The sequence below is a fragment of the Sceloporus undulatus genome, chromosome 1 (assembly GCF_019175285.1).
Source record: "Sceloporus undulatus isolate JIND9_A2432 ecotype Alabama chromosome 1, SceUnd_v1.1, whole genome shotgun sequence".
NCBI lineage: Eukaryota > Metazoa > Chordata > Lepidosauria > Squamata > Phrynosomatidae > Sceloporus > Sceloporus undulatus.
In genome coordinates, this window is record NC_056522.1 from 220801746 (window position 1) to 220815890 (window position 14145).

General features: G+C 39.8%; 1 protein-coding gene across 3 annotated transcripts in view; it reads left to right on the top strand.

Annotated features, from left to right (window-relative positions):
* The window catches only part of STAM2 (signal transducing adaptor molecule 2), a 31683-nt gene extending 20484 nt beyond the window's left edge, over positions 1-11199 (top strand). For 2 of the 3 annotated variants that reach the window (XM_042465412.1, XM_042465431.1), the window contains exons 8-14: positions 1440-1534; positions 2172-2257; positions 2393-2480; positions 2734-2788; positions 3670-3823; positions 7343-7497; positions 7623-11199. In XM_042465412.1, the coding sequence (XP_042321346.1) occupies positions 1440-1534; positions 2172-2257; positions 2393-2480; positions 2734-2788; positions 3670-3823; positions 7343-7497; positions 7623-7845 (856 nt within the window). In that variant the 3' untranslated portion in view covers positions 7846-11199. The remainder of the gene's footprint in view (positions 1-1439; positions 1535-2171; positions 2258-2392; positions 2481-2733; positions 2789-3669; positions 3824-7342; positions 7498-7622) is intronic. The other variant, XM_042465422.1, reaches the window with a different exon arrangement.
* The last annotated feature ends 2946 nt before the right edge of the window (positions 11200-14145 follow it).

Below are 14145 nucleotides of genomic sequence, written 5' to 3' on the forward strand. Positions count from 1 at the left end.
AATGCTGAAGCAAAAAGCCTCAACTAGAGTCCCTCTTGCTGCATGCATGCGCACACACACACACACACTGAAAGAGCCTCAAAATTTTACCCTTGACATATCCATGGGTCACAAAATCCATAGCTTTGGTTCCCAAACCTGCCATCAATTCATACATGAGGGCGACTTATAGTCGAGTATATATGGTAGATGACCATAGATGAAGATTTTAAAAAACTGTAAAACAGACAGAAGAAAGCAGTTTTTAGTCAGCTCATTAGGAGTTAACAGACATGATAGAATGTTTATAATTCATTTTGGGATTCATTACAGTTGTCGTTAGTAACTTTGCTGATCACATAATTAACACGCTGATTCATGAGGTGGAATATATCCTGAACTGTGTCTTAAATGGCTTCGTTAAGGCATAGTCTTAGACATTTCAGGTAACTGCAGTGTCTGAAGCCTTAGAGAAGATATGTGGGATTTAACAATTTCTTAGTTGAAAAATTCCACAGAAGAGAAAGGAAATAGTGAGTCTAATATGCAAAATCAACAAATACTTAAGTTTTCATTTGTGACATTCTTAGGAAGGGCCACCTCCTTCTTTTTCTATGTCAGTTTTGTGCTTTGTGGAAGATTTGGGGTAGTTTGGAATGATATTCCTATAGTGTTTTATTTACTTGCTTTTACATTTGCATCTTGCCTTTCCTCCAAGGAGTTCAAGGTGGTGCACATGGTTGTCCTCTCCATTTTTATCCTCACAGCCATCCTTTGAAGCAGGATAGGCTGAGAGAGACTGATTGGCCCATGATCACTCAGTGAAATTCATAGTTTAGTGGAGATTAGTCCCTTGGTGTCCCTAATTGTCTCTAAAGGGACGCAGTGGCTTGGTTAAAACGCTGATTCTGATGACCGCAATGTCGGCAATTCGGCAGTTCGAGACCCAAGTGCCACATGATAGGGTGAGCTCCCTTCACTGTTCCCAGCTTCTGCCAACCTAGCAGTTAGAAAGTACGTATGTAAAAGTACAAGTACATAAATAGGTACCACTTCAGTGGGAAGGCAACAGCATTTTTTTCAGTCGTGCTGGCCACATGACCACAGAGTTGTCTTTGACAATGATGGCTTTTGGGCATAGTAACAGAGATGAGTACTGCCCCCTACAGTTGGACACGACTAGACAATCATGTCAGAGGGGAAACCTTTACCTTTACCTCTGATATACTGGTGTCACTAACCTTAGTAAGCAATAGGTTCTATGCTGCAATGGCTGTCTTTTGTAGAAAAAGTAGTAGAGACTTCGGTCTATTTTTTTCTTTAGCAAAGCTTCAAATGGAAAAGAACAAATAATAATATTTATTGGTAAATTAAAAATTGAGGCCTAGCAATTTAGAGATGCAACAATGGTGTAACAGTTCACATTTTGGTTTGTTAAAATGTGTATCTTTACTACTCAGTGATGCCAATTGGTGGAAAGGAGAAAATCACAGAGGAATAGGATTGTTCCCATCTAATTTTGTGACCTCTAACTTAAATGATGAACCTGAGTCAGGTACGTTGAACACAGACCTGTTCTTGAAAGCACTTTAAAAACCATACATAACGATTACCTATTTTTATGCAAGAAAGTACCATGAAATTGAATGTCTTGTCCAAAGTCACAAAGTACATTGGGATCGGGATCAAATCCTCTGACTCACAATTCCTAATTGTGCTTTAATTGCCAAATCACTTTTATTCTATGCAGTATGACTGGTGATCTTGCATCTTAGCAGTAGCTTTCCATATGTCTATCAGTCATATAACTTCAAGACAAGGCTGTTTCACTTGCTCTAAAGCTGCATGTGGAGATGGGATGAAACTCTCTTTTGAAGAGAGTTGGTTCTTAAATGCAGTGTTCAAGCTGGATCAAAAATGTTGACATTGCCAAAAAAGACCCATTCAAATATCTTAAGATAAAATGACTTTTAATTTGCCATCTGGGTTTTGAGCTTATGGCACACAGTGCATTTTAAAAAGTGTTCTCTTAAATCATAAAAAGCAGAATTTAAAACTTGTTTTCCATGTACTCACCTTTGTAGAGTTGTTGTACCTAGAATACCTATTGTAATCCATAGTTTATGAGCTGCAGTAGCAAAATAAATCAGTAGAAAAAGGTTTAAGAACCTAATGCTAACATGTTCCCTTAGCAGCAACTGTGGAGAAGAATGCTTCTTCTGAAGACACTGCAGAGGAGACTGCAAAGGCTGAGCCTGAACCAGTTTACATAGATGAGGTATGCAGTACTTGCACAAGTGGAAATGTTCTAGATAAGATTTTCTAAATAAGCTGCTTCTTCTTAGAGACAAACTGAGTTCAGTAAACTTGGACTGCTGAAAGAACTCTGGTGATACTTTTCTCTCTCTTTCAGAATAAAATGGATAGGGCATTGCAGTTACTCCAGAGTATAGATCCAACAGATCCAAAACCCGACTCTCCTGATCTCCTGGATTTAGAAGGTATTTTTGTTTGCTGATAACTATGCCCTGTTCCCGAACAATTCTGTACTGTTCAGTTCATTTTTTTCTTTCCCCCCACTAAATTAGGATGAAGCTTGAATAAGATTCTGATGCCGTGGGGAGGGGGGGTTCTTACTTGTCCAACTTTATTTAAAATTTTTACTGCATCTTAAACACATTGTACAATGTTTGCAAACTCCTATTGGATAGCATTTGCTTGAAAAAAAAAATACTGACATTTTTGTATTGCTAGGTATCTGCCAACAAATGGGTCCAATGATAGATGAAAAGCTAGAAGAAATTGATAGGTAAGTCAATCTTATAATACTTGCAAGTAAAATAAAAATGTAATGTATATTTAAGCACTATTGTGACACTAAGATAAGCACATTACTTGCTTTTCCCAGATATCCTTTAGTCAAGTCTGTTTAGAAATCAGGAATGAAGCCTGGTTGTACTAGAGTGTATGGAATATGAGACGAGAATCCATCTGTATGGGTCAATTTGTATTTATATATGGCTAGATTTTAAGGAGGGAAGAACACCAGATTACTGGAAAATGAGGCCTGGGGCTATAGGAGAGAGAGAGAGAGTGTATAATCACATGTTTGTTTGCCTTGGAAACCCGGGTAACTAAAGATACAGTTTTTGGGACTGAAAAGGTTGCCCACTAGTACTGTATAGTAAAGCTGAGAAATAGTGGATCTCCCACTGTTGTTGACAACTCCCATCACCTTCATCATTGGCTATGTTAGCTGAGTTGATGGGAGTTGGAGTCAAACAATGTCTGGAAGGCTAGGTATTCCCCCTTGACATAGGGTAGAAAGATTGTGAGAATGTTCAGAAAAGAGCAGTAAGTGTATCACAGTGTGATACAGAATCATTATCAGACTGGATTATATCTAACATTATTCTTGCCAGTGATGGACTTTCCTTCTCTGATTCAGCTGATCAGGCTACCCAAAAACAGCTCTGGGGAATTCCCATGCCTCCAGAACTGATTATAGGGAGGCTATACTGGGAAGGGAAGTAGTGTTATCGGTGGAAATACTTTTATCAGATCCTTACCTGAATATTCATAAACTAATAATTTTTCTTAAAACATGCTGTCTGACACTGTTAGTTTACTATTAAATACGTGGACAAATGTGTAATCTCTGAAAACACTTGATGTCCTTTTCTACATTAGGAAACATTCTGAATTATCTGAACTAAATGTTAAAGTGATGGAAGCTTTGGAACTCTACAACAAACTAGTAAATGAAGCTCCCATGTATTCTACATACTCAAAGATGCATTCGTCAGCTCATTACCCACCTACATCAACTGGTGTTCCAGTACAGGTTAGTGCCCTTTTTTAGTTCCAAGCTTTTCTAGTAAGTTTTTACACTTCAAAAATGGCTACTGAAGTGTGAACATGAACCAACTCCTCTTGGCAACTTGAGATTTTCATGCAGATTTCTACATCCTGCTGCATGACTTACTAGCAAGAAACCATCATTAATTTGTCACTTATTCTTATCCATAAAATTCTGCTCTTAATGTTTGCCATAAAATTAATACAAGCTTGGCATAGAGTTAATATACTATGCCATATATTAAAAAATAAAAGCATAAATTATGCTTTATTTGTCACCTTCTTGCAGATTTAAGTTCAAAAGGCTTACACAATTTAAGAGATCTTCCCTGATGTTTGCCAGTTCTCCTATCCATGTGCAGCTCCCTTAGGTTATTACAGATGTTTCCCCAGTGCTCAGAAGCAGCTTTGGGAAGGGATGTTTGTTTGGAGAGCTGCCATGGGAAGGAAGTGGCACAAAAAGCTGCCTTTGGCGGGTTATAGACCGCCATTTAGAACGTAATGAATACATACTAGGGTTAAGAAGGGGCGGTACTTCCGCCCCCCCTAACCCTAGTACGTATTCTGTACATACAATATGGCGGTGGCCGCTCCACACGGCTGCCGCCATATTAACGTATCGGACGCTGTGCGTCCGCACGTGTTGCGGCGTCTATGACGTCGCGAGTCTGCCCCTGGCGCCTCGCGACGTCATAGAGGCGCCGCTTAAAGAAGCTCCATTTTGGAGCTTCTTTTTTGCTCTGTAACGGAGCCGTGCGGTTTGGCTGCAGCGGCTCCCTTACGGAGCAAACAGCGGTGGCGGCGGCAGATCGACGCAAAGCGGCGGTTTATAACCCGCCTTTGTGTGTAGAATTTTTAATTCTTGATTTAAGATCAAAACCAGAAAATTCCCTAAGTCTGTTTTGTTTGTAGGTGTCCATATCATTACATAGTTCTGTCAGTTTACCTGTTCAAACTCAGCATAGGTAAGACATCTAAGGTTAGCTGGGACAGTGGGTAAGGACTAAAGAACTAGGCAAACTGCCACTTTAGCAGTGCAGCATCATAGCTGATATGTTCCACTGAAATACTGTTAGTTTTGAACTGTTCTGTGGCTATGCAGTGAGCTGCTTGGAAATGAATATACAATACAATGGTTCAAAAATACTCAGGACAAAAATAGTGTTATATTATAAAGATTCAATTTTTATTTCTTATACAGTGGTACCCCGGGATACGAATTACCCAGGTTACGAATTTTTCGGGTTACGAAAAAATCCCATAGGGATTTATTGTTTCGGCTTACGAAGGTTTCTTCGGGTTACGAAAAAACCTCGGCGCTATTTTCCGCCACCGGAGGGCAGCAGAGAGCTATTTTTCCATTAGCGCCTATGGCAATTCGGCTTACGAAGGTTTTTCGGGTTACGAAATTAGCCGCGGAACGAATTAATTTCGTAACCCGAGGTACCACTGTATTCCTTTTAGCAACAAGTTCTTCGTGAATTGAATGAAATAATTTCAAAATTTGGCATTTGAAATTGGGCCAAATCAAAATGCTCATACTTATTGAAGGAAAAACAAAGGAAGGAAGGGAAGGAGGGAGGAAATTTTCCAGGCAATAATTAAGTGAAAAGGGGGAAATGTAGCTGCATATATTAGGTGGATTTTACATAATGAGTGTGAAAAGAATAGTTACCATGGTAACTGCCACATGAAAGATGATGCATTTAGCCATTATGCTTTTACTTGAACGCTTAGAAATGATGAAAGATAGATTGTATTTGGGGTTGTGAAAGAAATTATAAGTATTAGATGGCTCAGGTTCTAAAAATCTTCTCACTTCAAGATAATTCTGCTCTTTGTTGAGAATTAAAAGTCAATAAGAGATAATTGCCATAGAAAGAGCAAACAGATGTATAGTACTGTGTAGCCTCTGTGCTATAAGCTCAGTCTTAAACAATAACCAATTTTTAAAAAACTACACAGTATACAGAAATATTGAAATATACATATTGACATATCTGTTTTTTCTTGGTTTAGTAACAAGAATGTAAGCACCAGATTTAAGGTGCTTGCTGAATAATTACTCCATATAACCAAGACTATCTCGTTCTTTATCTCCTTGTATTAGTAAGGTGGTTTCAAAATTTAGAATACATTAACAAAGAAGCACTTGGATGCCGTTTAATGTAGGATGTAAAATTGTGTACAAATTCTTTGTTCCCCATCCTGAACTAGGGACAATTACTTTTAGAACATCAATTAAATCTGAAAGTTCCGTCATACTCAGAAAATCCTAAGCCTTCCGTTAATCACGGGGTCACCATAAATTGACAGGTGACCTGAAGGCATATACATACACACTTTAGATAGGGTGCCATAGGACTCCTAAAATACACTTATTTCACTGATTCCTCAGCTTAGCCCAGACATCAGAATTGCTTCCATGCCTAGGTTCTGATGAACCTTGGCCAAGCTAGGCTTTATTTGGTATATTTAAAAAATGCTTACAGTCTTCTCATCTCTCTCTCTCTCTGCTGCTGTTGTGTGTGTGTGTGTGTGTGTGGGAGAGAGAGAGAGATGAGATGGTGAGAGGCATTTCTCTTCCGGGTCATCTTACAAGCATTTCTCTATGATCCAGTACGAGTGGTATAAAGAGTATATTGCATACCTGGGTACCTGTTCTTTTTTATGTTAATGTAAACATGATTAAAAAAATGTAATGTGAGAACTTACATTTTGGACTGTGTGGTGCAAAATTTCAATCTTAACAGGAACTTTAAAATGGCCCTTATGGTAAATATAGCAAAAATGCTCATATGTGGTACATATGACCTGACTACTACTTGCCATAAATATCAGTATTCCTACTTTGCTTTGATCCTGCAGCAGAAGCATAAATATCTCCTCCATAACTACTCCATATTTTCTTAGAGAAGGAAAGTCTTCCAGTGTTCAGAGTTAAATTTGTTACTCTAGAGTGTACCTGCTTCCTAAAATGCACTCTGAACTTTTTGTGATCCCAGAAATCTAATATGTACCATGTAGGCCTATCAGTATTTGGACGCAGACATGTACGTATATGCTTGGATCCTATATTAGAAGATAGGTAAATAAATAGTAAATGAGCAAGCAAGCTTTCACCAAAATAATAGACTGGATTATTTCCTTTTACCATTGCAGAATTAGTAGTAACTGGCCCTTAACAGAAGAAAATTTTATCTGTGACTTGAATGTTTATTACATTGCCTCCTTCTTCCTAGTGGTGGAGGCCATTCTCACTACCATGCTTGTTATTCACCACTGAGCATCTTGGGTAATTTAGTATTAACTTAAGTGCTACTGTGCCATAAAATCTATACTTACTTTCCTTCCTCAAGGAAGGTTATCACAGTCTTTGTACCTTTCTGTGTTTTGTTTTTGCTGTGTATGCATCTGGCAGTACTGGATCAGCTTTTATATGTATTATGCTCCACTCTTGTTTACTAGCCATGCAGTAAGGACTTCTGTTCTGTTTCTGTTGCAGCCATATCCTTTACATCCTCACAGTGGGAACTACGGGCTTCATGGTGTCCCTCAAGGGTACACTCCAGGAAGTGATCAGATTGGCCCACTGAGGTCCTTGCCTCCAAATGTAAATTCTTCAGGAACATCTCAGCCTGCTCAGACAGCCTATTTAAGGTATTTCATAAGCAAGGTGGTGCTAACCTCTAATTGCAAATTCATTCTTTGAAAATCAAAATACATAATCTTTCCAGGACTGACATTATTTTTAAAGCTGGCTAATGCCTTGATTTGTGTTTCAGCACCGGTCTAGATTCTGTTCCCAATCCTGCTTATGTGAACCAGAATTCTTGCCTTCCACCAGCTGGTACAGTTCCTTACACTCAACAAATGGGCATGCCTATGGATATGCTAGCCTACCAGAACACTGCATCCAGTTTGCCTCAAGGAGTATGCTATCCAGCACTTCCTGCTCACTCGCTTCAACAGCAACAAACAAGTTACCACCAGCAGCCTCTCCTCTGAAGATGCAGGCTCTCGTCCTAAAAGCAGTCTTGAAAGTTGCTGACCCGTGTCATTTAAATTTTCCCTCCATTAGTTTGAAAGGATACTTCTGCTCAAGGGAAATGGCAACCACACAAATGTCAATGTTAAAATTAATTCAGGTTCAGATCTTTTCCTGCAAGCCTGTTTAAATAAGGTGAGCTGCCAATGAATTCAAAATCAATGCCCTTCAGACCTTGGCTCATGGAGCATTCTGCCTAATATCCTGCCTATTTAGAGAACCAATCTGGAGTACCTTTCCCTTGTAATACATTTCATAAGCGAAAGCTTTGAAAGCAAGTTCATTTATGCACCTCCTCCTGTTTGTTCTTTCCAGGCTTTATTAATGCTGTTGTTTTTATGAAACCTTTAAGTTCAACTGCTATCTCAAAATCCAATTTATTTAGTTAATTTGCTGTTCACTTTGCACCCCTGCTAGATCATCTTAACAGATTGCATTTTATGATTGTTCAATAAAACAATAGTAAACTTGGGGAGAAGAAAACTTCGAATGACAGATGTTGTTAATGGCCTTTATTTCTGCCAGACTGAATTTCTTATTTGCACTTCTCACAAACTAGTGCCATTTATTGTGACGGAGTAGTTCTTTCTTTCTGAGTCTAAAGTGTGTGTTGTTGGATATAACATGATTTCCCAGCACAGGAATTGGGTCTTTTACACACACACACACACACACACACACACACACACACACACACACCCTTTATTCACTGGCATTGCTGAATGCTTGCACTTATGAAAGAGACACCTTTAACACTGGAAAGACATGCTTATGCTATGATTTATTTACAGAGTTCATGATTGGGTTTTTGGTCTTAATTGACAAATACTTACTGATAGAGGGAGGGATCTAGGGCAGTATGCCATGACAAGGTACCATTGTGTTCGTCAAGGGTCAGGAAGGAGCCTGGCCTGATTTTTTTTAAGGAGAACCTCTCCCTCCACTTTGAGGGCCTAGTTGTCCCTTGTTCTCCATATACTTGCCTGGCTATTTAATATAATAATATCAACAGATAACTTTATAAGTTACATTTTATTGACTTACATGCTGCCATTGAGGGTGTTTTTTGGGAGGGAATGAACAGTGTTTTAGAAAAACAAAAGGATAGTTAAAGGCATGGGAATCTGAAATGTTTGTACATGAGTCTCAAAGTTCTTCTGAAATTTGTTGTCTGTTGTAGAAGTACATAGTACTTTGTAGTGAGGTCTACGTTTCTCCAAATCAAACCTGCTTGTTGTCATGCTGCCCTTTCTGTTCTTAAACTGGTGCTAAATAGGCTGTTCAGAAGAAAGGTGGTAATGAGGGGTACAGTTGCACTTTGGACCAGTGTTTCTTTGGTGGCAGCAAGGAGGTGTCCTCACTTGTTGATTTTCTCCTTGACGAAGCCATTTGTGCTTTTCCTTCCTGCAGACTTTTAATTTGTTTAGTAGTGATCTAAAATGGCAACATGGGACACACTACACAGGGTGATTCAAAAAGAATGGTGCAAAACCAAGTAAGAGCAGGTTTACTTTTGTGCCATTCTTTTGGAATCACCTGGTATATGTATGTTCTCTCTCTCTCTCTCTCTCTCTCTGTGTGTGTGTGTGTAAATACATACACAAGCAATTTCTCATTTTAAAACAATTAATTTCAAAGGGTGCTCTTTAGAATCCGTATCTAGAGCAAGATAAATTTTTCTCTCAGCTCAAACATTTTATAAGCAAAATGAAGTTTTTGAACAGTGTAGCTCCTTCATATTTGTGAATACATAGGGTAAATCAAAGTTTTTATTGATCCACATTCTTTGATACTACATTAAGTGGTGCCCAATATCTTATTGTGATGTGGAGTTGAAGCAATTTTTTTCATTGTATTTTGTTCTTTATATATATATATATAATATATATAAATAATGTCTGTATATATCTGCTTGTCTTGAGATTTTATACACAACTACATATGTGCTCATTCTCTAAAAAAAAGAATCACTGATTTTTTTCCTATGAGGCTGCATTTAGCTTTATTGCTAGTTGCTGTAATCTTAGAAGGCAGTTTTGCAGATTGTAAATATGTATAAATTCTGATGTTAAAACTGTATCTAGTGTTTTGGTGTTAATGGGGATCATCTTTCTCTTTTCTATACTAAAATATTATTTATTGCTAAAGAGTGATCATAGTTAATGCTGCTAAAGAAAGTAGCTACAGATTTCAATAGTTAGGCCCCAGACTCCATTGGTATATGCCCTGAATCTGAATGGAGTAGAGAATTATTGCAGGCATATACCTATTTTTATATTAAAAGTAAACACGAAATGCTTTGCTTTTCATGTAACTGAGTAAATAAAGAATTGTAATAAGGGTTATACTATGATTTGTCTCACAGATGTTAAAATAAAGTACAGTCTATGTTTGAAGGTCATTTTCCTATTGACAGTTGTTTTTCAGAAACCCTTCTCTTTCCCAGTTTAAATGTTGCCTTGTGGCATTACTTGTCCAAATTATAACTCTGCCTGCTTTTTAAAAAACATTCATAGTTTGAATCCCCAAAGACATTGGTATGCAGTGTGTTAGAAATTTCAGCATTTCTCCCCATCCCCCATAATATTAAAATGACAAGACTGTTAAACATGCCTTACTACTTGTCTGTTGACCTGGTTTTCAGTTATAGACTTCCCATGTTGTAGAAGAATTGGATGAAAGACTATCAGTTAAAGAAAGGGTGCCTCTGTCACGTTATTGCTGTGACTTTTCTGACTACCTTTCTGTTGTTATCTGTGCATTGAGCCATCTCCAGTGCTGGCTTTTCATCAGCAGAATGGAAACTTAGTTCCTCCCTCTCTACATGCTCACCCCAAATATTTCCTGGTAAATCAGGGGATCCTCCATAGTACGTTGTTGGGTACAGGAGAGATAAGAGGAGATCCTATTGGATGAGCAGAATTCTACTTGCATTATCCCAGCATAATGTATGAAATAGATTTGTTGTGATGAAAATAGATTGCAGAATGCTTGACTGTCTTTCCCCTGGAATATCTGACAGAACACTGGAGTAAACTGTTTTGATCTTGTATTAACTGGTGAAATGGATTCTGCATAGTACTGGAAATGAGAATGCCTTAGATTTGCTCTTTGTAAGAGGTTCCCAGTGTGTTTACTTATCCAATTCACACATTAAGAATTTTTTTCTGCAACAAAAGACGATTTGGGTGTTTTTATACAACACATTTGTCAAGCAACTTCCACTCTTTAACAGTTTGGATTCTGATTGTATGAAATATCCATCCAGCATCATGTTTGCGCTGACTTAAGGAAATAAACCTGTTTAACAAAAACATGCAGTTCTGTTTTAATATATAACTAAACATTGTTCCTGTTCTGACTTGAGCGTCTTCAGCTTTTGAATTAGATCTAAAATTCTCCTTCAGGCCATCTTTAGATGTGAGGGACCCTGGGAAAATTGCACAGTACAGTTTGCCCTCCATATCCATGGATTTTTTCCCATGGATTCAAGCATCCACAGCTTTGAAATATTCCCCTGATATAAGCAAACCTAGATTTTGCTATTTTATATAAGAGGCACTATATTACACTGGTGCCTTGGGATACGAAATGATCGGGTTACGAAATTTCCGGAAAAAGTTGATTGGCAAAAAACTGTTTCGGGTTACGAAATATTTTTCGGGTTACGAAATCAATTCATTTCGGCGCGAAATTCAAATGCGGCAAAGTGCAGCTATAGGCTTTCCAGTGCTAACGGAAGCCTTTTCGGGTTACGAAATTTTCGGGTTACGAAAGGAATGGCGGAACGAATTAATGTCATACCCGAGGCACCAGTGTACTGTCCACTGTATATATCAGGGGTAGGCAACCTTTTTGAGTCGGGGGCCAGGTTGCTGTCCCTCAGACACTGAGAGGCCGACGCCAGGGGTGGAGCACATGCTGGGGGTGGACGCTTCCACCTTCTGGGGGTGGGAGCCACATGCCAGGGTGGAGCTTCCCCTCAGGTTGGAGCTTCCACCGAAGCATCATCAAAACCACCACTATATGTGTACAGCAGACCTTTGTTACAGCACTTTGGAAAGTCACACTGTCTCACTTCATAAATAATAAAAATAATGAAATGAAATAAAAGCAATAATAAAAATAATGAAATAAAAAACAAAAATAAGTGTTATATATTTTAAAATTAATGGAAAAAACCCAAGGCAGACCCTGAAAGTCTCACCTTTCCACCTCCTCCCCCTCTTTCTCATTGAGAGGGCATTTTGCAAAAAGAACACCCAGGGAAGTAGTAATAATAATAATACTAATAAAGTTTGCAAGCAAGGAATTACTAAAAGGCAATTGAAAATAAACTGCAGCAAGCATGCACACAGTTTCAACCCAGAAAAGCCACAAGTTGCTCAGAGGGTAGTTTGCAGAAAGAACACCCAGCTAACCCCCTCCCCCAATGAACCAACCTCTGGCCTTGCTTGGCTTCAGCTCCTGCTCTGGCTCCCGTGGCTCTGTACTCCCTTCATTCCTCCTCCTCCTTTCCTTGCTCTTAGGGAGGAGGAGGAGGGCGAGGCGAGGGGGAGCCGGCTGCAGGCCTGCTGCAGCCCCTGGAGCCCTGCTGGAGTGCTCCAGGGGCTGCACCAGGCTCCTACATGGGCACCACCATTTGTTTTTCAAATGGCGGCCGAAATCTCACATGACCTTTGCCATCCGTGAGGTCACGCGAGACTTCGGCCGCCATTTTGAAAAACAAAATGCGGCAGGAGCGGCGAGAAAACGAGAGAAAATCGGTGGCAGGACTGCGCAGGGCCAGTAGGAAGCCTTGGCGGGCCGATGTGCCCGCGGGCCGCAGCTTGCCGACCCCTGGTATATATAATAGGACTTCTGGCATCCACAGATTTTGTATCCACGGGGTACTGGAACAAAATTAGAGACTCCAGGTTAATCTGATTGCAGCAAGCAGGGCTTTTGGGTCTTCAGATGAATTAAATACGTTCCCATGTCAAACACAATTTAAACACTAATCGAAATCAAATGAATTCAAACTTGATGAATTTAATGAATATTGTCAGCAGAATTTCTCAGCAGGGAACAAAACTGAGTTCATTAAAATTACAGGGTTTAGATGACATATGGAAATGATTTCAGTAGATCATCATAATCAAGTTCATTCCTCTTCTCAATTCTGAGTTACCATGGAACTCACTAAGTGATCTTGGGTGGGTCTCACACTCTCAGCATCAGAGGATGGTAATGGTGGGCCTAGTCTTTCCATTTGTCATAAATGCCTTGAAGGCACACAACATCATGGGGGCCTAAGCAGAGAACCAAAATTATCGGACAACAAAAGGGACTTATGTGTTGTCTGAAACATGAAAGGTCTCAAGTCACTGGTCAAGGCATAGAACAAAGTACTTTTTAAAAAAGGCTGGCATACTCCAGGAAAAGAGGTTCCACCTCAACAATAGGAAGAACTTCCTGACAATCAGATTTGTATGACAGTGGAACCCATCTGTTGGGGATGCTTTGATTCTGTGTTCCTGTATGGCAGGGGGTTGGTCTGGATGGTCCTTGTGATCTCTTCCAACTCTGATTTGATTATTCAAACCCCACAGATACCAAGGGCCCACTGGTAGTGTTCCTGTTGTCTGGTCCATACTGAGCTTACCTACAACAATGGCATTTTGAGCATTGCCAAGAGTATGGGTATAGTTCAGTGATTCCCAAAGTGGGTGTTACACCCTCCTGGGGGGGGTGGTGGAAAGATCCAGGGGGAAAGTGAGGGGAAGGAGGGTGGCAGGGGGGCACGAGAAAGACATGGAGAACCAGAAGCCTTTAGGACCATGGTGGGGATGAGGATTGTATGAAATTTATTTTCAGGGTCCCTTAAAATCACAACACAGCCTTGCTGATCATTTTGTGGGGTGGCATGTCCCACTCTTCCCCTACCCACACAAGTTCACTCCCTTAGCTGCATCTTTCACTGGTGGTGGCAGGGGCGGTTGGGACATTTGTGAGGCTTGGGGGCAGGACATTGCTTCTGTGGTTCGAATAGCACCATTTTGGGACAGATGGATTGACTAGAGCAAGGAATTGAGAGCACATGGCATCGCCAGACAAGCGTCGGTAAAAAAGAGCTTTCAAATTTGAGACCCTGTTTAAGCTTTCTGAGCTTTGCTGAGGCTTGGCTGGCAGATTGGAGCTGTTCCACTGTTCCTGTTTTCTTTCATCAGACAGGTCGAGAGAAGATGTAACAGAAGAAAGAGTGTTTATGTGTGTGGCAG